The sequence below is a fragment of the Dunckerocampus dactyliophorus genome, chromosome 14 (assembly GCF_027744805.1).
Source record: "Dunckerocampus dactyliophorus isolate RoL2022-P2 chromosome 14, RoL_Ddac_1.1, whole genome shotgun sequence".
NCBI classification, from domain to species: Eukaryota; Metazoa; Chordata; class Actinopteri; order Syngnathiformes; family Syngnathidae; genus Dunckerocampus; species Dunckerocampus dactyliophorus.
Genome location: NC_072832.1, coordinates 24,077,181 through 24,099,091, shown reverse-complemented (window position 1 = coordinate 24,099,091; position 21,911 = coordinate 24,077,181). Strand labels below are relative to the sequence as shown.

The following is a 21,911-nucleotide window of genomic DNA, read 5'->3' as shown; positions in this document are numbered from 1 at the left end:
AAAGAATTTCCGTGATATAGGAGTCAGCGTTGATAAATTGAATATTTTTGTAGTTAGAGCATAGAAAACCTGTTTATGACTTTCTAAATATGTTTTTTTTCGCATTATTAGTGCCCTGTACACATGAAATAACACCCCTGTAGTCACCTTTACACTCCTATTATCCATCGTTTACACCACATTGCACCCAGTTAGCCTTGAAATTATTTCTTCTTGTCACTATGCAATCCCTACAGGAAACACAATCAGTTCTATGCATGCGGGAGACCTACGTCACTTTCTCCACTCGCAAAGTTTTTACGACAGTGCTTTTGCGACATCATGTGCCGTGGTATTTATTATTATATTTAAATGTATGAACATAAATTGTCAATAATCATACTTCATATATGTAATATATTGGGGGGTTATTTTTGTAGTGACTCTTATTAAAAATCTTTGCTAGCATGTGGACGCTTCTATCGTCTTTATTCACCAAGCGTGACCGTACGTATCACGGTCACGTATAATATACATAAATAAACACAAATAGAGATACAATAAACCATATAAAACACAAAATACAGTGATATTTGAATAAAAACAACCATAAGCAGAGTGCAAGGATGGATTAATCTAGAGGAGTTTTTTTGTACTAGGAAAAACACCATCATTCCAAACATATCTGGCTAGCAAATGCTTTTTGTTGTTGTTTCAGTGGCGGAAAAACAACTTAAAATACAGTCATGGAAAAAATGATTAGACCACCCTTGTTTCTTCAGTTTATTGATCCATGTTAATGCCTGGTACAACTAAGGTACATTTGTTTGGACAAATATAATGATGATATCAAATATAGCTTATAAGAGTGTAATTTAAGAGCTGATACGTAACAACTTCCATGGTTTTCTTGATAATAATCAAAATCACTTCTTACATGAATAGCTATAGCATTGTACTGCCAAAAAAATGTAACTCTATTTTTGTTGTCATTGTTATATTTGTCCAAACAAAGGTACCTTTAGTTGTATCAGACATTAAAATGAACAAGAAACTGAAGAAACAAGGGTGGTCAAATCATTCACATGCCCTATGGATATGATGTAAGAAAAAAAGATTGATTATGTTGGAATTTCTCCAGTCTTATTAACAAAAAATAGGCCAACCGGATGTAGATGCGTTCTGCACACACGTAGAACCGATCGTGTTTCTGCTACCAAAAATATACCACTTCCACACATACTGGGAGGAGAACTTTTCTCCACACTCACTCACTCTCATGCAGTGTTAAGGTAATGTAATGTAAGATCATGTCTCAATGTTTTGTGTCATTACTGCCGCCTAGTGACCAGAATACTACGTATTACTTGTATTTACATATGTTTTGACCAATAATAGACCATAGGGATGACTGCATCTGCATTCTTATATCAAGTCAATCTGCATGAATGGATGTGCCCTTCATTGTTTCAATACACTGTTTGGCAAAGTGTGAGGTCCAGTGACGGTGTCCGCTCGCCGTCTTGGCCGGCTTTTGTGCCTTATTTCTGGGCTGCGGGAAGCCCCGCCCCCCCGACACACTTCCCCGCCATCCGTGGAGCATCGCATGCTTCCTGGCAGAACACCTCGCCGTTTTAGCCGGGGTGCTGCTGCTCCGGAGGTCAGGAGAACCAGGGTGGAGAGGAGCCAGGGACCCCTCACCTGTCTTCAGACACATGCTCCAAAAGTCCCAGGGGTGGCGAGTGTGTGGAAATATGGAAGTGACAGAGATAGAAAAAAAAATGACAGTGTCAAGAGATGATGGCAGGAAAGTAAGCCGTGGTCCGCCTCTTTTACTTGTTACTTTTCCATTTTATTTTCATGCAACAGTACAGGCTTTGTAATAGAACAGAATGGGCATATTTCAGACATAGTTGCAAATGGTGATTAATCATGAATAATTTATTTGAAAACCATGATTAATCTGATTAAAAAATGTCATCATTTGACAGCCCCAATTTATATATTGTTACATTATTCATAAATAGGGCCGCACGGTGCTCGAGTGGTTAGCATTTTGGCCACACAGTCCGAAGATGGGGAAGACCTGGGTTTGAATCTCCGCTTGTTCTCCCCATTCATGCGTGGGTTTTCTCCGGGCACTCTGGTTTTCTCCAACATTCCAAAATCATGCATGTTAACTGGCGACTCTAAATTGTCCATAGGTATGAATGCGAGTATGAATGGTTTTCCCTTTATGTGCCCTGTGATTGGCTGGCTGGTGTACCCCGCCTCTTGCCCAATGTCAGCTGGGATAGGCTCCAGCATACCGCCTCGACCCTGGTGAGAATAAGCGGCATAGAAAATCAATGGATGGATATTCACAAATATTTTTTTTTTCTGCCTAAAATCTTTCTACTGTGTACTACTTTCTACTTTCTACTCAAAGTACAATCACAAAATCATTCAATGTATCGCTATCATCAGTATCTCTCTCTATTTACTTGCATCGATATAAAAAATCAGCAGTACTGCCCTCCCTGGCACTTGGTCTTATACACTGAATAGACTTGTATCAGACGTTTCATCCTTTAGCCTGTCACCATGTTGGTTATTGTACAGACATCACAGCAAAATCACAATCAAAGTTCCCTGCGGGACGTGCCAGAACACAAGCAACAGGTCACATGACTTTGTTGTTGGTCTTTGACTTGTGTAGCTGCCAGTGTGTGCCCATGTTGTCACAAAGTCAGTGCACCACAATTCTTCCTTATTTCAGCTTTAATGTGTGTGTGTGTGTGTGTGTGTGTGTGTGTGTGTGTGTGTGTGTGTGTGTGTCCAACAGGCTTTCCTTCACTGAGCTGCTGGTCATGTGACCGGTGTAAGTAGGTCATGTGATCCCATCAGGGGGATTATTAGGGAATCATTGGAAGGATTTCTGGGGGATAATTCAGAATGTCGGGATCATAATTGGTAGAAGATTCCACTTTCATCTTAGCGTGGATTAGGAGACATCTGGAGCGAGCTGCCTTATTAGAGCTCCTCTTCATTTAGCACTTTCCAACAAACTCTACTTGTTCCTCTTCATCATTTAGCACTTTCCAGTAACATCTGCTTGTTGGGACTTGGTGTTGTTCAGGAACATTCCTCTTCCTCTGGGTTGAGTTGTCTTTTACTCAACCAAGTGAAAGTGAAACTAGGTAGAGCTGGCCAAGATGGCAGCATGGGTGTACAAGGGCCCCAAGCAAAAGGGGGGGTTTGTAAAGCTTTGAAGATATAGATTAAAAAAAAAAAAATACAGTAATTGGTTAATTAACAGTTAATTGGTTCCAGACCTGTCCGTGAATTTCTGCAAAGTGAGATTCCTTATTTATCAATGGGATATTTTCATAATTAGAGCATAGAAAACCTCTTTCCAACCTCCTAAATATGTTGTTTAACATCATTAGAGCCCTCCAGACTTGAAATAACACCCTTATGTAGTCAACTTTACACTTGTATTACCAAATATAGTTGACATAATGATACAATGTGCTCTTTTATTGTATTGTATTGTATTTGTATTTGTACTTTATTTATCCCACAGCGGGGAAATTCATTTGTTACAGCAGCAAGCAAGATACGCAAGTAAAGAGTACAGTGTAAAGAATGCATATTGACTACAACATGGTTCAGGTGGTGCAGGTGTTGTAGAGCCTGACAGCGGTTGGTATGAAGGACCTGCGGAACCTCTCCTTCTTTTTTCTTTTTTTTACACATTTGAAAATACTATAAGAATGACACTTTTATAAAATTGGAAGATTAATGTCTACGTACATCGACAAATGTAACTGAATATAACTGTTTTTTTTTTATATATATCGTTTTTAAATCCTATTTCAACCCGTGTATCTAGATGCGCATTGAATTGCCTACCACAAAGAATGTACATACCTAACTAATATTAGCCAGTTTAGGAAACAGTGCTAACACGTGGTACAGTCAAACCTGTCTATAGTGGCCACTAAAGGGAAATGGCAAAAGTGGCTGCTATAGGCAGGTGGCCGTTATAGACAGGTTGACGGCCATTTTGAATTTGTGCACGCAGATATTAACATGTCGGTGATTAGAAGCTTGTTGTGTTTGCAGATACATATAATTATACTGTTACATGTTGACCAGTAGAGACCACTGTGGGACTGCAGATAAAAGTTGTAAAGAACTACTAGGCTTGTTATTCTACACCACCCACAGAACAAAGCTGTGCTACTATATATACGGCAGAGTGTCATTACAGCTTTAGTTCATCAGGAAGTGACGGGAAGTGACGGGAAGTGACGGTGCGACGTCACGAGCAGGTGAGCTAGGCTGAGTGCTCGCTGTGAGTGTCGAGAGAGTTGGGAAGTGTGTGGATGTTGGCGTAGATGTAAAGTCCTGCAGTTTTCTCCGCTGTTAATAAAGCGATTAAAGTGCATCGGCGACGTGAGTCTCTCCTTCCCCACAACAAGCGGCATTACAGTATTGACCAGTGCACATTGTCTCACACCAGGAAGTAAACGGTGTCACTGTCTGCAACAAGCTCCAAAGAAGACGGCTTTTTTTTTTATGTCGAACAACTGACAGTTTGTGTGACTGAGCTAGGACTCAGTAATTAAAGTCTACACACGACGGCTTCATTGATTAAAAAACGAAACTTTTTCGTGCATGAAGCTTCTGCTTGAGTCGGTATTTTGGCCGCTATATGCGGTCAGATATTGACCAAGGGATACAAAATGGGTGGCCGCTATACACAGGGTCTATAACACGTAAATTTTCTGCCGGGGGTGGGATTTTTTCAGTGGCCGCTATAGGCAGGTAGCCGTTATATACAGGTGGCTGCTAAGACAGGTTTGACTGTATTTACAAAGTATCAGAATGCTGAACCGCAGTGTCTCATATCATCATCCTGATCCTTATCACTGAACAAGGCCTTATCTATATTCATCTGTTTATTCCTCAAGTTCATTCCAAGGATATTCATTACACTGTACAATGCTTACATCAACTTTACTACTCTAGTTATTATTTAGTCTTTATTCTTTTATTATTAAGGTATTCTTACACAATCTGTACTCATTTGTCACCTAACACTGGTTGATGATACAGAAATAGGCTATGTTTGCAGCTGGCTCAAGATTACATTATTTTCAACCCAAATTACACGAACACCACCACCGGCTAACGTGTTACCAATAGTCAAATGTACAAAAAATGTCTGTACGTACAAATTTTCAGGCACTTCAATTGTCAAGCATTTATGGCTATCACTGCACACACACAAAAGCAGTCTCGGAGAAACCACCAGCAATTTACATTAATGTCGTTGTTATGATAAGCTATACATTCAATGATTGCTAACATTAGTAGTTAAACTTGGTCAAATTGCTATCATTTGCGGACAACAAAAACCTAAAAAACCTAATACACATGTGTGTGTGTCACGTGGGGTGTGGATTTAGTGCTCGGAGCAGGAAGAGGGTGGGATATAATGTTTTCACTGTCGGTAACGTAATAGCATTATAACGTATGAAATTTCAATTATGTAGATTACCCGTTACTGGAAACATCTTCTTTTACTGCATTTAATTAACCCAACACTGACAATTACCATTATCATGACTCGTTGTATTGATAATATTGCTATTTGGATCGACTTGCCCAAACTGAAGTGCACTTCAGCTAGTGTATTATTTTGTTTGTCCATTACCCCAATGCACTTGCATTATTACGACGTGTGTGTGTTAGAGCAGCATTGACTGATAAAAGACATACTGTATACAAATGAACTAATACAACTACTGATAAAGCTAATGGACTGAATAAATCACATATATTATTAATTATTATACAAACACTGTAGGCTGTGGAGCAATGTGTTGACAATATATCTTGTCATAATTTGTGCCTGGTGAAATGTCCTTTTATTAGTCCTGTACAGTACAGTCGTTCCTCGTTTATAGCGGTTAATTGGTACCAGACACGATCATGTTAAATTAATTTCTGCGATATTGTATTCAATGTTGATTGAGTTTTTTTTAAGTTTAGAGCATAGAATTTGTAATTTGAAATAGTGAATTTCCCTGCTGTGGGATTAATAAAGTACTATACATACATAGAAAACCTGTTTATGACTTTCTAAATATATATATTTTTTAACATTATCAGAGCCCTGTAGACATGAAATAACACACCCACAGTCATTGTCATTGTTTACACCACAATGCAACTCTTATGCTGCAGGGACTCGAGATGGCTGCGAGCTAACCAGTTAGCCTCAAATTAATTTCTTCTAAACACAAGAAGCCCAAACCTACCACTTCCACATGGGATGGGAGGAGAACTTTATTTATCATGTCGGACATCCCATGGCTGACTTCATGCAGTGTTAAGGTCATGTAATGTAAGGTCATGTCTCAACGTTTTGTGTCATTACTGCAGCCTAGTGACCAGAATACTACATATCACTTGTATTTCAATATGTTGACTAATAATAGACCATAGTGTACCACGGAAAAGCGATCGTTCATTAATTTATGAAAGCCCGCGATATAGCGAGGGAACGATGACCCCTTGTCAACGTGACGTCATCAAAGCGCGACCCCAGCATTGCCAGACAGCGGCAAAAGCAGAATGAAGCCAAACCAGGAGAAACGATGATCTTTTTCAACATTAACCGAATAGCTCCTACTAGTTCCTTCTCTCTAATTAACTAAGTAAGTCATTAAAGTTTGTCTGGGTATGTCGAATACATTCGTGTTAAAACAAAGTAACTCGCTGCTGGTTCCGTAGCTACGTGCTAACCGGCGACGGCTAGCAAGCCTGTGAATAATTGATACTTGACGTTGCATGAATTCGCTTTTTATGTTCTTTGTCCCGTGATACATGTTTGTGTTTCCACCTTTGATGTCACGTGATGATATGACACATCCACTCAACCTAACAAAAGTCCTAACTACAAAGTTAACAGCAATAAAGTTTTTGTTGTCAAAGTTTGTCAAAATGAAGTGGGTTTTATGTGCACTCCTATTGATGAACCTGACCGGAAACGTCATAATAAACTATATAATAAGTCAGAGTGAGTACACTACAATACTTTTATTATGATTTCTGTTCAACATGTTTAAAGTCTCTATTTGCATTTATCTTTAAACGTTCACACTTAGCAAGCAGCTAATCTTTGCTTGGCTGGTTGCCAATGAGTTTTTTTTTTTTGGTCAATAACTTGTTTGCCTGCTTTCAGGATGAAAGGCGATGAAGAGAGCAAAGCTGTTTGGAGTCGTCTTCACGGCCGCCTTTGTGGTGGCCTACGTCTTGTTGATCAGACGACACTACGCCACCGTCACACCTCAAATTCACCAGCTGCCGCCTCACCTGCCCGCTCGTTCGGAACACTTTCAGTACGGCATCATGTTCGACGCCGGCAGCACTGGCACCAGAATCCACATTTTCAAGTTCAAGATGGACACTGAAGGTCTGGCGCTTGATTGCTTTGCATCATCCAAAGTTTGTTTCCTAATTATTTTCTTATCCCAATACTCTACTGCTAACATGCGAAGGGGAGCAAGTAGACCAAGCATCAAGGTGATCTACTCACTCAAATAATCCTCTTAAATAAAACGGCGCAGGAAGCCAGAGACGCTCTGCAGGAAGTGTCAGACCCCACGAGAACGCCGCAGTGTCAGAGAACACGGCACACGTGTGGAAAAGATGAACAACATTAATTAACAGACGTTAAGTCACAGCTGACATGCACACAGACTTATTAGACCCGTTCACAGCTTGGCCTGCATTTGGTGTGCTGCCCACGTTATCGCATTTCAGCGCTAATCTGAATCACACTGGCTGAGTGCTCTTTTGGCTCCTTTGTTAGCGTCACCGCTAACCAGACGAGCGGCGCCACCTCACGGCGTGTTGCAGTCTGGATGGTTTCAAATGAAAGCAACGGTAAAGCTCATTTTGTAACACTTCCTCCTGCAGAAGCTCCCGCTGTGGCCCGTGAGACGTTCCGAGCCATCCAGCCTGGACTGTCTGCCTACGCTGATCATCCTGATGAGGTGCCGCTCCAGGAGCACCATCATGTCTGAACTCTGATTTCAATATTTACGTCTACGTTCTGTGTCCAGTGTGCCACCGGCATTGTGGAGCTACTGGAGGTGGCAAAGGCCAGCGTCCCGTCCTCAGCATGGAACGCCACCCCGGTGGTTCTGAAGGCCACTGCCGGCCTCCGCCTGCTTCCTGTCCAGAAGGCCAAAAATCTTCTGGAGCAGGTGAGAGAGACAAACACACATAGTCCTCAATCAGTGCGCTACATTCGTCAAACTTCCTTGCAATTAGCTCAGAGCGTCACCTGGAATATGCCCTGTGTCCAGGTGAGTGCGCTGTTTGACACGTCACCCTTCCTGTCCCGGCACAACAGCGTGTCCATCATGGACGGCACTGATGAAGGTACAATCCCAAAACAGAAGTTAATCAATGAATTTAGTGAGGGACCTACTGCTCCCATGAACACTGCACATATCAAATGCTCTCATTTTGTCCCCCTAAACCAGATCAAAAGAAAATTGATTGTTGGTCACATGACAAATTACGGTGACTCCAAACTTCTGGGTTTGGACAGGCCATTGAAAAATTGACTTGCAAGCATGACGAATAAGATCTTTATCTCTATGAATCATTTCATAAATACATCATTCAATGCCGTGATGTGCCTGATACACTCCTGGTCAAAATATGAAGACCAGTTGAAAAATTGCAATAATTTACATTTTGCACTAAATAGAGCTTCAAAATGCGGTAGACCCAAAAAAAATGTCACCAGCCCTGAGCCGGAGGATCCCAATTGGCTGTTCGTCAAGACACGGGACCATCCCTGGCCTAAATGAAGGTTGTTACTGGTGCCGAGTGCAGTCCAATAACCATCAGACGCCATCCGCCAGAGAAGGCTTTTAATAAGGAAAAAGATCTTCAAAGGCCTCATCTCCTTCAACACCACAAAATTGCCTGTTTGGAATTTGCAGGAGATCACCAAACATGGGACATTGAAAGGTGGAAGAAAGTTTTATTCTCTGATGACGAAAAATGTAACCTTGACGGTCCTGATGGCTTCCAATGTCACTGGTATGACAAGGAGGTCCCACCTGAGATGTTTTCCACACGGCACAGTGGAGGGGGTGCCATCATGACCCTTCAATGGAACAATGGAACTTCAGGTTGTCCAGGGGCGTCAAACAGTATCTGGCTATGTGGAGATGTTACAGGGGGCATCCCTCATGACTGAAGGCCCATGTCTGTGTGGTAATGACTGGCTTTTTCAACACCAACACTTCACAATGCCCCCCTAACAAAGGACTTCTTCTATAGGAATAAGCGCACTCATTTGGACCATCCTACGTGTGTTCCTGATCTAAATCCAATGGAGAACATTTGGGGATGGATGACCAGGGGAGTTTACAAAAATGGACATCAGTTCCAGACAGTGGATGCCTTCCGTGAAGCCATCTTCACCACCTGGAGCAACATTCCCACTAGCCTCCTGGAAACACTGGCATCAAACATGCCCAAACACATTTTTCAGCTGATTAACAAGAATGGCAAAGCTACTCGTTACTCACTCCTTTTTTCAACATTTTATGCTATTTTATATGGGTTTACGTTTTTTTTTTTAGCTATGGTCGTTAACTTTTGACGACCATAGCCTTTTTCACTTTAATGCTTGTTTACAATAAATTGCTTACTCCAACTTTTCCCATTTCTTCGTTTTGCATTTTGAAGTTCAACTTAGTACTTCTTTAAAATCCAACAGCGCAAAATGTACATTCTTGCAATTTTTCACCTGGTCTTAAAATTTTGATCATGAGTGTTTTAGTTTCTTGCAATATTACTGTTAACTTAAGCTTCTCCAGGTGTGTTGACAGAAGCTACCATCCTGTCATTTTTAATGTTCCAATTAGAATCTAGAGGGGATTGCAGTTCTATGCGTGCGAACGTCTGCGGTGGAAAAATTAGTCAGCAAGGATACTGTATGTGTGTGTGTATATACTGTATATGTACATATACAGTATGTATATACGTCTTGTGTGTGTATGTACTGTATGTGTGTGTGTGTGTGTGTGTGTGTATATATATATATATATATATATATATATATATATATATATATATATATATATACACTAGGTCCCAAACTTATGAACACAATTGGTTCCAGACGACCGTTCGCAAGTTGATTTGTTCGTAAGTCCAACAAAAGGTAGTTTACCAATTATATAGGTACTACATGTACGTGTATATCTATACATTATATGTGTATGTATGTAAATATGAGTTTGGATGTAGTAGGAGGATAATTAATGAAAAAAAACAATAATAAAAATGATATAATATGTAATGATAAATGTTTTTTACCTTTGAAGAGGAGTGGTCGGAGCATACGTCGTCGGTGGTAGTGGTGGAGAAGGAGGAGGACTTATTGAAAAAAGGACAAATCGTTGTCGTCATTAGACTCTTCTAAAAGAGGTAGTGTTCTGTGGGTGGTGTAGAATTAAGCAGGCCTTTTAACTCTTCATAAACTTTAATCACACGCTCTGTCCGGGTTGCATCGTACAGCTACAACTTAGCTTTTCTTCACTTCTCCTCCCCCCGGTCTTCCTCTACCTGTTGCTCCCAATCGCAGTGTAACAGTGCCCTCTACTGGTCAAGCATGTAGCAGTATAAATATGGATACAAGGCAAAATACAGTAGTACCTCGCATAACGTAAACCTCCTTTTACGTAAATTCCACTGAACGTAAAGAATTTATGTAAAGTTTTTGCATCGTATTACGGAAGAAATTCCATATAACGTAAAGCGTCAAGTCGGTGCAAGTTTTTTTTTTTCAATCAACTTTATTAATGCCTCAAGTCGGTGCAAGTTTTTTTTTTTTCAGTCAACTTTATTAATGCCTCAAGTCGGTGCAAGTTCAGACTAGCACTTGGTGACGCCTTCTGGCGCATCACGCTCTCATTGACTGATTTTCGGGGCACTGCCTCCGCTTTCATCTCATTGGCTGATATTTGGGGCACCGCCACCGCTCTCATCTCATTGGCTGATTATCAGGGCACCACCTACGCTCTCATCTCATTGGCTGACTTATACAGCACGTACGTGAGTTTGTGTGAGAGACAGGCTTGTCCCTTCAAACTCCTTCCTCTTCGTAGTCCCCCTGAAACTAACTTAAACAATTAAGTTAAGTTACAAATTAAAATTTTGCACACAGTATTATCGTGTAGTGCATGTGCGTTTGTCTGTGAGACCAGCTGACTCTTAGACTCTTTGAGTCACGTTTCGACTCAGGCTAGTCCTCCTCCTCCTTCTTCTGGCTCCACTTGCGTGCTCCTGATCAAGACATCTTGTGAACGGTAAGATTGTTTTTGTTTTTCAGTTTTATTCATTTACAGTAATCTTATTTATTACCTTATTTTATATTGGAATGTTATTCTAACGTTTTCTTCTATTTTTCCACCATATTTGGTGGACTTTGAATATTTTGAAGGGCCAAAGGGGTGAGTTTGGGAAGATCTTGGATCGGATTAGGCTATTTACATGTATTTTACGCTTCATATAACATAAAAACCCTATAACATAAAGGTTCTCGGAATGGATTATTTATGTTGTAGGGGCGTCTACTGTACATGAAAATATAAACCAGTCGGCTTGCGTTCGTATCTCCGAATGTTTGCAAGTCGGATGTTCGTAAGTTGGGGACCTTGTGTATATGTATGTATGTGTATATGTATATATGTACAGTATATATATGTACAGTATATGTATATGTATAACTATGTGTGTGTGTGTGTATATATATATATATATATATATATATATATATATATATATATAATCAGGGGTCACCAACGTTTTTTCTTGCGAGAGCTACTTTTAGAAAATGAAAATGGCCACGAGCTACTCATTTTTGTAGAAATGATTTTCATACCTTATTTCAACCCAAACAAATCAAATATGCTTGTTTTACCAAAACATTGACAAAATGGTATCCACAACTCACATTTTATGTTTCAGAATGCATTTCTTTCTAGTGTTCTCACATTATTAACTGAAAACCTGAATGAAAAGCAGGCCTGCGGGCACCTCATGTAGTCGTGGGGGGCTACCTTGGTGACTACGTTCGTGACCTCTGATATATACTGTATGTATATGTGTGTGTATGTATGTGTGTGTGTGTGTGTGTGTGTGTGTGTGTGTGTGTATATATATATATATATATATATATATATATATATATATATATACATGTATATGTGTGTGTGTATATATGTATGTGTGTGTGTGTATATATACAGTATGTTTGTGTGTGTGCATATATATGTGTGTGTGTGTGTGTGTGTATATATATGTGTGTGTGTGTATGTATGTATGTATGTATATATATATATATATATATATATATATATATATATATATATATATATATATATATATATATATATGCATGCGACCAGTCCAGGGTGTACCCTGCCTGTCACCCGAAGTCAGCTGGGATAGGCTCCAGCATGCCCCCGCGATCAAAATCTTAAGAAAATTGCTATAATTTGCATTTTGCACATTTGGATCTTAATTAGGTTTTAAGTAGAGCTACAATATGCAAAAACAAGAAGGGGGAGTGAGACAAAGTAAAAAGTAAAAAAAAAAAGTAATTTATTGAAAACAAAGGCTGTTAAATAAGCTGTTTATCAGCTGATCAAAAGTTTAAGACCACAAGCTATAAAAACCAAAATCTGCTCAAATTGTTAATAATGTTTGTTGTTTTTAATATTATCGCGATTTTAAGAACCATCAGTAGCTCGCGATCGATGGGTTGGTGACCCCTGTCCTAGAGGTACCAAAGAACATTACATCCAAATCTTGAAAATATTGGTTCAGGGAGACCTGAGATTTTGGGTGAAAAAATCACCATCCCCCCAATAAAATCTTGAATAACTTGGTAAATGTTGAGAATATTGAAAATCTGACTTCATTTCACTGATTTGAGTTCTGCATGAAAAATAGCAAAGGTTGGTAACCCTAGCAGTAACAGTTTGGAAGAAAACAAGGATTATGTTTGAAGATAAATGGGCTTGGCTGCACGGTTGCTCACAGCAACCCAAAATCTTCAGTCCTTAATTACTCCCTAAACAATTTTGTTTAGGAGTTTTGAAAAAAATATTTTTGATCCTTGGTTTGTACGGTATAGAGATTATTTTACGTGAATAATAACAAAATCTGACCGGGGTGTGGTAGGCAAATGCCCCTTCAACAGGTTGAAATGACGTGGAATTGACCCTATTGCTCGACATGAAACACATTGCAACTAAAAGCTAATTATAAAATATGAAAGCAAAGACCAATCTCAATTAGACAAAAATGGTCCAATCTGATTGTATGTATTGTTTATAAATGTCCAGCATCCAAGTAAGAGTTTTTGCTTGTCTTTAGTGAAGATTGGCTTTCTGACACACAAGGTACCTCAGTTTTTGTTTCCTGCTGCTCATTTTCCTCACCTGTCCAGCTTGACCAAGGGGTCAGTAGTAGTGGGCGGGCGGGGGGGGGGGGGGGGGGGGGGCATTTGCACAAAATGGTCCGTGTCAGCCCTACACAGACTTTGTAGTCTGTGTAGGGCTGACATGTAGTTTGTGTGTTCTAACCGCTTGGAAGCTGGCCCAGATATAATCCAATCCTTTTTAAAGTAGTTCATACAAGCAATTACGGCCATGTGGGATAATGTCCCGCTTAATCTTAAAGGGGGGAGGGGGGGGCGCGGTGACGGGGACACAGGCCGATTATTTGCTGTTGATTTCTGAGGCTGAAATGTTTTCTCCTTCTCTGGGAAGGCCATAAATGTCTTTTAATGATTACTGAATTAACTTCTTATCCAGCCCTACTTTGAGGTGGGGGAGTGGGGGGGGGGGCTCTAATGGACACGGTCCAAGCATAACGGACCCTTTTAGAAGTCTAAACGGATCACACAAGCCTTATTATCGCACTGAGATTTTGCACTTCTTGGTCTGAATGCTTATCCCGGCCTGAGATTACCCAATGGAAGCGACTTATTGTTAATGCAGATGTGAGTAGTGGTGGTGGGGGTGGCGTGCTAAGTGCCGGTGTTTAGCTCCCTGACCCAAAGTGCCGTCCCGTACCGTGCTTGTTTGTTTTGTTGAGGCTCCTGTGATCGTTTGTGACGACCCCTTTAATCACCCACTTGAGCATGTGCACCAGGGCAGAGGTCGCTGGTAAAGGGCGCTAATGCATGGAGCGGTGTGCACGTTGACCCCCTTTAAGCCCCGCCTCTGACCGCATCGCTTGACATCTTTATCGCTCACTGTGGACGCACGCTTGTCACAGATTCATTAGTCAGCTGACTTTCTGTGCAACATTTCTGCTTTGATCTTTTTAATTGATATATGATTGATTCTTTGTCTACACAGGAATTTCAGCATGGATCTCCATCAACTTCCTCATTGGTGAGAATTTCAGCCTTCATGCCCTCATGAGGACTAAAGTGACTTCACGTCCACTAGCCCCCTCCCAATCCGCCAAATGTCCTCACTGTTTCCCTGGGTCTCTCTCTCTCACACACACACACACACACAAGATGCCATTGTGTGTGTGTGTGTGTATGATTACTGTGGACAAGGAATAGTGATTACCTGTTATTGGATTATACTTCAGCACTCAATTTTCCTAATCTGTCTCATGTCCCACAACCCTGCCCACCCCCACCCCCCCATCCCCACACACCATCTATCCTGCCGTCCCGGCTGTGCAGGTTCCCTCCATCGCGCCAACTCGGCCACAGCGGGGATGTTGGATTTGGGCGGGGGCTCGACCCAGATCACCTTCAGTCCCGAGGACGAGGTGAGGAAGACGTCTCCCGTAAAGTACCAGCATGGCTCCCATCTTCCAGGCTCTAATCTGGAAATGCCACGCTAATCCCAAATAAACACTCTCACATCAGGAAGGGGGAAGTGCGGGGTGGGGTTGGGGGGGTCATTCCTATGTAGGTCAGGCTTCGTACACGAGGGATTGATGAGCTCCTCGTCGTGTCGTCACGTTATCTTCATCCCGCTCCTCAAATTGAAGATGACCGTTTCGAGGTTGGTGAACTTTGACCTTTTGGTTTGGTGGTCTTTGTTGTTTGTGTGCAGAGAACCATTCAGACCTCCCCCATGGACTACATCAGGTCCCTTACCGTGTTCAGCATCAGTCGCACCATCTACGTACACAGGTGAGCCACACCTGCGTGATTGCATGTAGTCACTTTCTTACTGGACGTTATGTCAGGGTAATAAAGTGGGCGGCGCTGGCAGAAGTCACATGTTCATAAGACACACATACAATATGTTGGAATTTCAGTGCAGAGATGTTATCAGTTTCCTTCTCTTCTCTCTGCAGTTACCTGGGGTTGGGCCTGATGTCTGCTCGACTCGCCATTTTAGGAGGCATCGATGCTCCTCCCTGTGCGTTTGTTTTTATCAGAACTGTTTGTGAATGTAGCTTGTTGTTCCAGGAGATGGCATCGTAACTCTACTTGTTAACATACCCCATACACACCTGGGCCCGGTTGTTCAAAACTCGGTTATTTAAACCACTGGTTAACCCCAATCCGACTGTTAAATATGCGTTGTTCAAAACATCAACATTAGTCACGTTGTTAATCAACGGCACGTCACTGGTCAGTGCCAATATAACCCACAATTTCTCATTTTGTTGACTTCCGGTTTAGCGAAAAAAATTATTGTGAAACGATTTAACAAATAAAAAGAAATTAAACAAAAATATTTTTAATTAAATATATAATTATTTAAAGTAAGCAATATTTAACTAGGCTTCCAGCTATACAGCAAAATGTACCTCGTGCCCTACGCCGGATACAGGAACTACTTAACCAGCTTTCAAAGTAAGAACCCAGACACACTTAAGGTTAAAAATGTTCAAATTGTATTCTGTAACAAATGAAGCTAAACGTTTTGCAAATTAAAACAAACAAGCAAGCAACACAATTAGATAAAAATGTTTTAAGTTAAAAATATTTTGCTCAGCACAAGCTGTTATAGTTTGGGAAAAATACAGGAAGTCAGCTCGCCTTCTAAGTAAGAATCTTAGGGTTCAACGTAATATTGGTGCCAAGATGATAATACATACAATAGCTATTGATGTAAAAATGACATGAGCAATATTCATCAAATGTGTGTTTTAGTTTTTGTTACACAAGTGTATAGAACACAGCTTTCAATACATTGCAAAGGCAAGACTATGTACAACATCAGACACACTATACTAACAATTCCTCTGGAAAGCTTTAAAAATAATGTAACTATTGCCTCAAATTGCACGTTCATAAAAATACAATCTTGTGATGCCGATAAAGCCTCAAATAGCTCTACGTAAAATTATTCCATCAAAATAGCTGTTCTTAAACATGACTAAGATAGAATTTGCAAGCTTAACACGGTTCAATAAAATAGTTTCCTTTTAAAATCAAGGCATTTGAAAGCAATGTTTTTCTGTCTTGCAAATATAATAATTTGTCATGTGCTGAAGAGCTGCAATGTACAGTGAAGTGTGAAGTAATGCATAACTCAGACATGAGCAATGCACGTAAGGAGACAGGCAGGCAGCGTTAGCCGGCAACTCCATCGTGAGAGTTAACCACACTGTTAAAATGTTAGGTCATTTAACTTTAACCGGCTGTTAACTTGACGTTAGTTTTGGACAACAAGACAACGGTGCCTTTAAAGTTAATGGTCGGTTTAGTCTACTTAACCAGTGGTTAAAATAATAACCAAGTTTTGAACAACGCGGCCATGGTCTGCCAGATAATAAGACGATGCAGCAGGAGATCAGTGTTGCCAACTTAGCCACTTTGGCGCTTCAGTCGTCCTTTGCAATACCGCGGTGTGATTATGGCTCCCTCGCTATATTGCGTTTTTTTAAATAAATTGTCGAATTAATAAATGTAAGTTTTGTGGTAAACTATGGTCTATTAGTCAAAACATATTGAAAAACAAGTGATACGTGTGTAGTATGATGGACGTATGTAGTATTCTAGTCACTAGGCGGCAGTATTGACACAAAGCATTGAGGCATTACCTTACATTACCTTACCTTAACACTGCATGAAGTCATGATTGTCCAACATGGTAGAGTGAAAAAAAGTTCTCCCATTCCATGCGGCTGTGGTAAGTTTTTGGCCTCTTAAGTTGAGAAGAAATAAATTTTACACTAACTGGCTACCTTGCTAGCTTGCTGCCGTCTCGAGTTCCTGCAGCACAAGAGTTGCGCACTGTGTTGTAAACAATGAATGTAAACAAAGAGTGTAAAGGTGACTATAGGGGTGTTATTTCATGTTTATAGGGCTCTAATGTTAAAACGTCACACAGGCGTTCTATAATCTATGAAAATATTCCATTTATTAACATTAAATCCTATTGCGGAAATTCATTCATCATGGTCAGGTCTGAAACCATATAAACGAGTATACACACCCTTGTAGATTGTCTTTTACCTAAAAAACAAAACAAAAAGAAGCGACAGGAGAATGTTTGCATATAGATTGCAAACAATAAAATACTGTACAGTCATCCCTCGCTACACCGCGGTTCAAACATCGTACCCTCACTCTTATCGTGGTTTATCACAAAATAATAAATGATGGCCTATTAAGTAAAACAAAAAGGCATATTTCAGAGAAGAGAACTGTACTCATTCTTGGCCTAAATGAAGTATTTTGAAGCATAAAAATGGGTAAATGAACTAACTAAATAAAGTCAAATACAAATAAAAAGCAGGAGAAGATTTGTCAATGAATGAATGGAGGCGTGGATGTACGTAGTATTCTAAGTTGGCCACAAAGTGTCGGCGTTGGTGAGACAAGGACCCAACGTGATAAATGCGATTACCGATAAGTAAAAAATAAAAAAAATACGCTGAGTCAAGATTACACATACTGTGCGGGTGAGCAAATCAAGCACTCCTTTTTTCTCCTTCCTGCAACGTTAAAGGCTTGTCATAACTTCCCATGAGCGTGCTGGTTGTACTCAATGCTCTACGATGAGGGGAGCCCCATTGAGCGCACAAAAAACCTGGTGACCCTTGACAATAAGGTACACAAAATTACAGTAGTTAATGAGGAACGAACCTACCTAACCCTAACCACTACTCATTAGTTCCTCAGTAACTACTCAAAATATATGTGCCTTAGTTCCTCAGTAACTACTGTACTCATTAGTTCCTCAGTAGTTCTTCATTAGTTCCTCAGTAACTACTGTATTTTTGTGTATTTTATTGTAAAGTGTGACCAAAAACCTTATCAGCCACCTGAAACGCTAGCATCGCTATGACATTTGGCGCTTGTTGTGCCACGATGTTTGAAAAGCGCAAAGCAGTTTGCCAGAGACCTCTGTGGCATCACACTGGCTGCTTGGAGCGTGTACCTGAATACAGTGCATCTTGCTGGGCCACGCCAAGTGGCTCCTCCTGCTCTATACTCTGGTTCTCCTGACCTCCGTAGCGGCACACCGGCTACTCACAGCATGTGTCCGAATATAGTGCGTTTTGCTGGGCCAGAGCAGGTGGCTCCCTCCCCTCTATACTCTGGTTCTCCTGATAGTAGTAATGTCAGGATATTTGATTAAGACAAATGAATATTCAATTTATTAATATTGACTTCTACTTTGTGGAAATTCACTTATCGCGTTTGAGTCTGGAGCCAGTTACCTGTGATAAACAAGGGACGACTGTGTACTGTATGCCACTTCATGTACTTTTCTGCGCCTTAAAAACACAGAAACTTTGCTTACGTGTGTCTGTGTGTGTGCAGTAGGGGGCAGCACTGAGCTGGTGAGCCCTTGCTTGGCTGCAGAGTACTCGGGCAGGTGGGAGTACTCCGAAACGGTGTTCACTGTGCGTGGACAGAAGACAGGTACAGTCCCCATCCAGTTTCCCATCATGTAGTAGTGGGGTGCCTCACACCTGCACCACATGGACACAAGTGAAGAAAATGTGGAGTCTTTGCAGCTGTAATAGCTTCCTCTCTGATGGAGAACAGAAAACTCGACTCAAAGCAGGAAGAGGCGGGATATACTGATACTCCAATGTTAGAATGTTGAATTGCCTGCATACAGTCCCTTGAAGAGTCAGACTTGTCCAACATCTCGTTGGTTCATTCATTGATTAATGGCTGTGTCCCAACATTTTTGTCCTTATGCGCTCCTGATCAAGATTTTAAGACACATGGGCCTGCTGGAAAACTATTTCAAACTATTTCCCACGTTTTCCATGAGGGCTTGTTGGAACGCCAACAGGCAAACACTCCTGGATCACAATCTTAAGACAAGTTGAAAAATTGCAAGAATGTACTGTGCATTTTGCACTGTTGGATCTTAAGGAGGTTCTAAGTAGAGCTTCAAAATGCAAAAAGAAGACACGGGAGTGAGACAAAAAAAATCGAGGAAGCAATTTATTGCAAACAAGCGTTAAAGTGATCATCAGCTGATCAAAAGTTTAAGACCATAGCTAAAAAAAAAAAAAAAAATTGAATGTTGAAAAAAGCAGTCAGTAATGAGTAGCTGCACCATTCATGTGAAGTGTCTGAGAACTTGGTTTGGGTATGCATGATGCCAGTGTTTCCAGGAGGCTAGTGGGAATGTTGCTCCAGGTGGTGAAGATGACTTCACGGAGGGCATCCACTGTCTGAAACTGATTTTTGTAAACTTCCCTTGCCATCCATCCACAGATGTTCTCCACTGGATTTAGATCAGGAGCACATGCAAGATGGTCCAAAAGAATGAGCTTATTCCTATAGATGAAGTCCTTTGTCAGGCGGGCATTGTGAAGTGCAGCTTTGTCCTGACTGAAGCCAGTCATTATCACACAGACGAGGGCCTTGGAACAGCTGTCCTCAATCGAACGACAACATTTGGCGTGTGGCGAGCAGACAGCCGCGCCACTGTTGTATGTTAGAAGTGAGCGATTTTGGACAATGGCATCCTCATGTGGTGGTGGTCCAGCTGTCGGAAGACAACAGCACTAACATCACTTCGCTGACCAAGAGTTTGATGTTGATGGCCAAGACATGTTTGCCGTTGGGCGAAGTGTGGGACGCTAGGACCAAACAGACTGTTATTGAAAGGTCACGGAGGAGCCATCAAGCGCATCAATTTTGAAGCGATGGTCCAGCAGTGTTTTTTGACCATCCAACGGATCAAAAATCTTTATTGCCTTTGCCATCGTGAAATCATGACTGTGTGAATACCTGACACTAAATCACATTCAATCCACATTTTTGCCATGATTTTCCCTTTTAAAGGCTGTGCTCTTAAACTTTTGATCAGCTGGTGAACAGCCTATTTCACTTTAATGCTGGTTGCAATAAATTGCTTGCTCAATTTTTTTTTTTTGTCTCACTCCCATTTCTTCTCTTTGCATTTTGAAGTGCTATAGAACCTCTTTATAAGATCCAGCAGTGCAAAATGTACATTCTTGCAACTTTTCAACTGGTCTTAACATTTTGATCAGGAGTGTATGCCTGTTGGAGTTCCAACAAAGCCCTCACGGAAAATGTTGAAACAGTTTTCCAGCAGGCCCAAGTGTGGTCCAGTTGAATGAGTGCTGAGTGGCCGTCAGACCCTCACCAGTGTTTTTCAGGAGACGGCCCTTACGAGGCGTGTCTGACCAGAGTGGAGAAGGTTCTGGCCGGGAAGGTGAGCATGACAGAGACAGGAGACATGGACTTCTATGCCTCCTCCTACTACTACAACCGTGCGGTCGACTTGGGCCTCATCGGTGAGCGTACTTCCTGTTGCTAGTGTTTGACTGGGACATCGTCACACGCCGCAGGGCAACGTGTGTGTGTGTGTGTGTGTGTGTGTGTGTGTGTGTGTGTGCGCGCGCGCGCGCGCAGACGAAGTCGAGGGAGGAAGCGTCCGAGTGTCTGACTACATAGGAGCGGCTAAAAGAGGTGAGGTGGCGCCATCTGGTGGTCTGGTTGAAGTCAACGCGTGATGTAACGCACTGATTGGGTTTTTGTTTAGTGTGCAGTGAGATGTCTCGCAGTTCTCCACGCGATCCTTTTCTCTGTCTGGACCTGCTCTACATCTCAGTCCTGCTGCAGGAGCTTGGCTTCCCCCCACACAAACATCTCAAGGTGAGGAGGAACATGCAGTCATAGTATGCTGTCTACCGTCTAGCAATCACAAGTGCTTAACTTCAGGTCTGTGGAAGTGTTCTTGAAGTCATTAAAGTCTGTGTGTGTGTGTGTGTGTGTGTGTGTGTGTGTGTGTTGCAGTTAGCCAGGACCATCAACCAGGTGGAAACCAGTTGGGCTCTTGGAGCAATTTTCCAGTACATGGAGATCTTGCAGGCCACAAAGAATTAAAACCTGGAGCCAGAACCCCAAAAAATCCACCATATTATTTGCCCCCAACGGTGGTCCTGATGGTGTTAGTGCCTTCGGATCAAAGAATGAGACGGTAATGACAAGCAGATTGTTACTTCAACTTCAGTCCGGCCCAGTCCTTCTGGACCTCCTTGTCTCCAGCTAACGACAGCAAGTCAGATTGTTTCCGTCATTGATTGGTCATGTCTGGCAGCTTTCTTGCTGTCCACTCACAACATGGTGCTGCCTGTGCTTGACAGTGTGACCTGTCAATTGCTTTTTATAATGTATGGTGTGATAATAAACTTTTTTATTGCTGCTAAAAGATTGACTTAAAATGAATGACTTTCCCTGAGCTGCAGCTGTGATGTTGAACAGGATAAGCCTTTAATATGATTTATATGGTCCTGAAAGTCTTTCTCCTAACTGTAACTTAATTTGTGCTAATAAATCAGATGGTACATTTGCAGCTTATTTTCATTGGCACACGGCATAGTCTATAAACAAAACTAAAAAAGCAACAACA

At 41.3% G+C, this 21,911-nt stretch overlaps 1 protein-coding gene across 4 annotated transcripts in view; it reads left to right on the top strand.

Moving 5' to 3' along the window:
• entpd6 (ectonucleoside triphosphate diphosphohydrolase 6) overlaps positions 1-21,835 on the top strand; it is a 37,544-nt gene extending 15,709 nt beyond the window's left edge. The window contains exons 1-14 of one of the 4 annotated variants that reach the window (XR_008573700.1): positions 6,562-6,689; positions 7,217-7,447; positions 7,954-8,030; positions 8,100-8,243; positions 8,346-8,421; positions 14,436-14,471; positions 14,777-14,865; positions 15,156-15,235; positions 15,403-15,467; positions 18,830-18,931; positions 20,656-20,793; positions 20,848-20,968; positions 21,042-21,154; positions 21,296-21,330. Coding sequence is in view for 3 of the 4 variants with exons in the window: in XM_054799187.1 (XP_054655162.1) it covers positions 7,228-7,447; positions 7,954-8,030; positions 8,100-8,243; positions 8,346-8,421; positions 14,436-14,471; positions 14,777-14,865; positions 15,156-15,235; positions 15,403-15,467; positions 18,830-18,931; positions 20,656-20,793; positions 20,912-20,968; positions 21,042-21,154; positions 21,296-21,385 (1,287 nt within the window). In the remaining variant the exon portion in view is untranslated. Of the gene's footprint in view, positions 1-6,561; positions 6,690-7,216; positions 7,448-7,953; positions 8,031-8,099; positions 8,244-8,345; positions 8,422-14,435; positions 14,472-14,776; positions 14,866-15,155; positions 15,236-15,402; positions 15,468-18,829; positions 18,932-20,655; positions 20,794-20,847; positions 20,969-21,041; positions 21,155-21,295 lie in introns of those variants that run through there. The other 3 variants (XM_054799188.1, XM_054799186.1, XM_054799187.1) reach the window with 3 other exon arrangements.
• Positions 21,836-21,911: the final 76 nt, after the last annotated feature.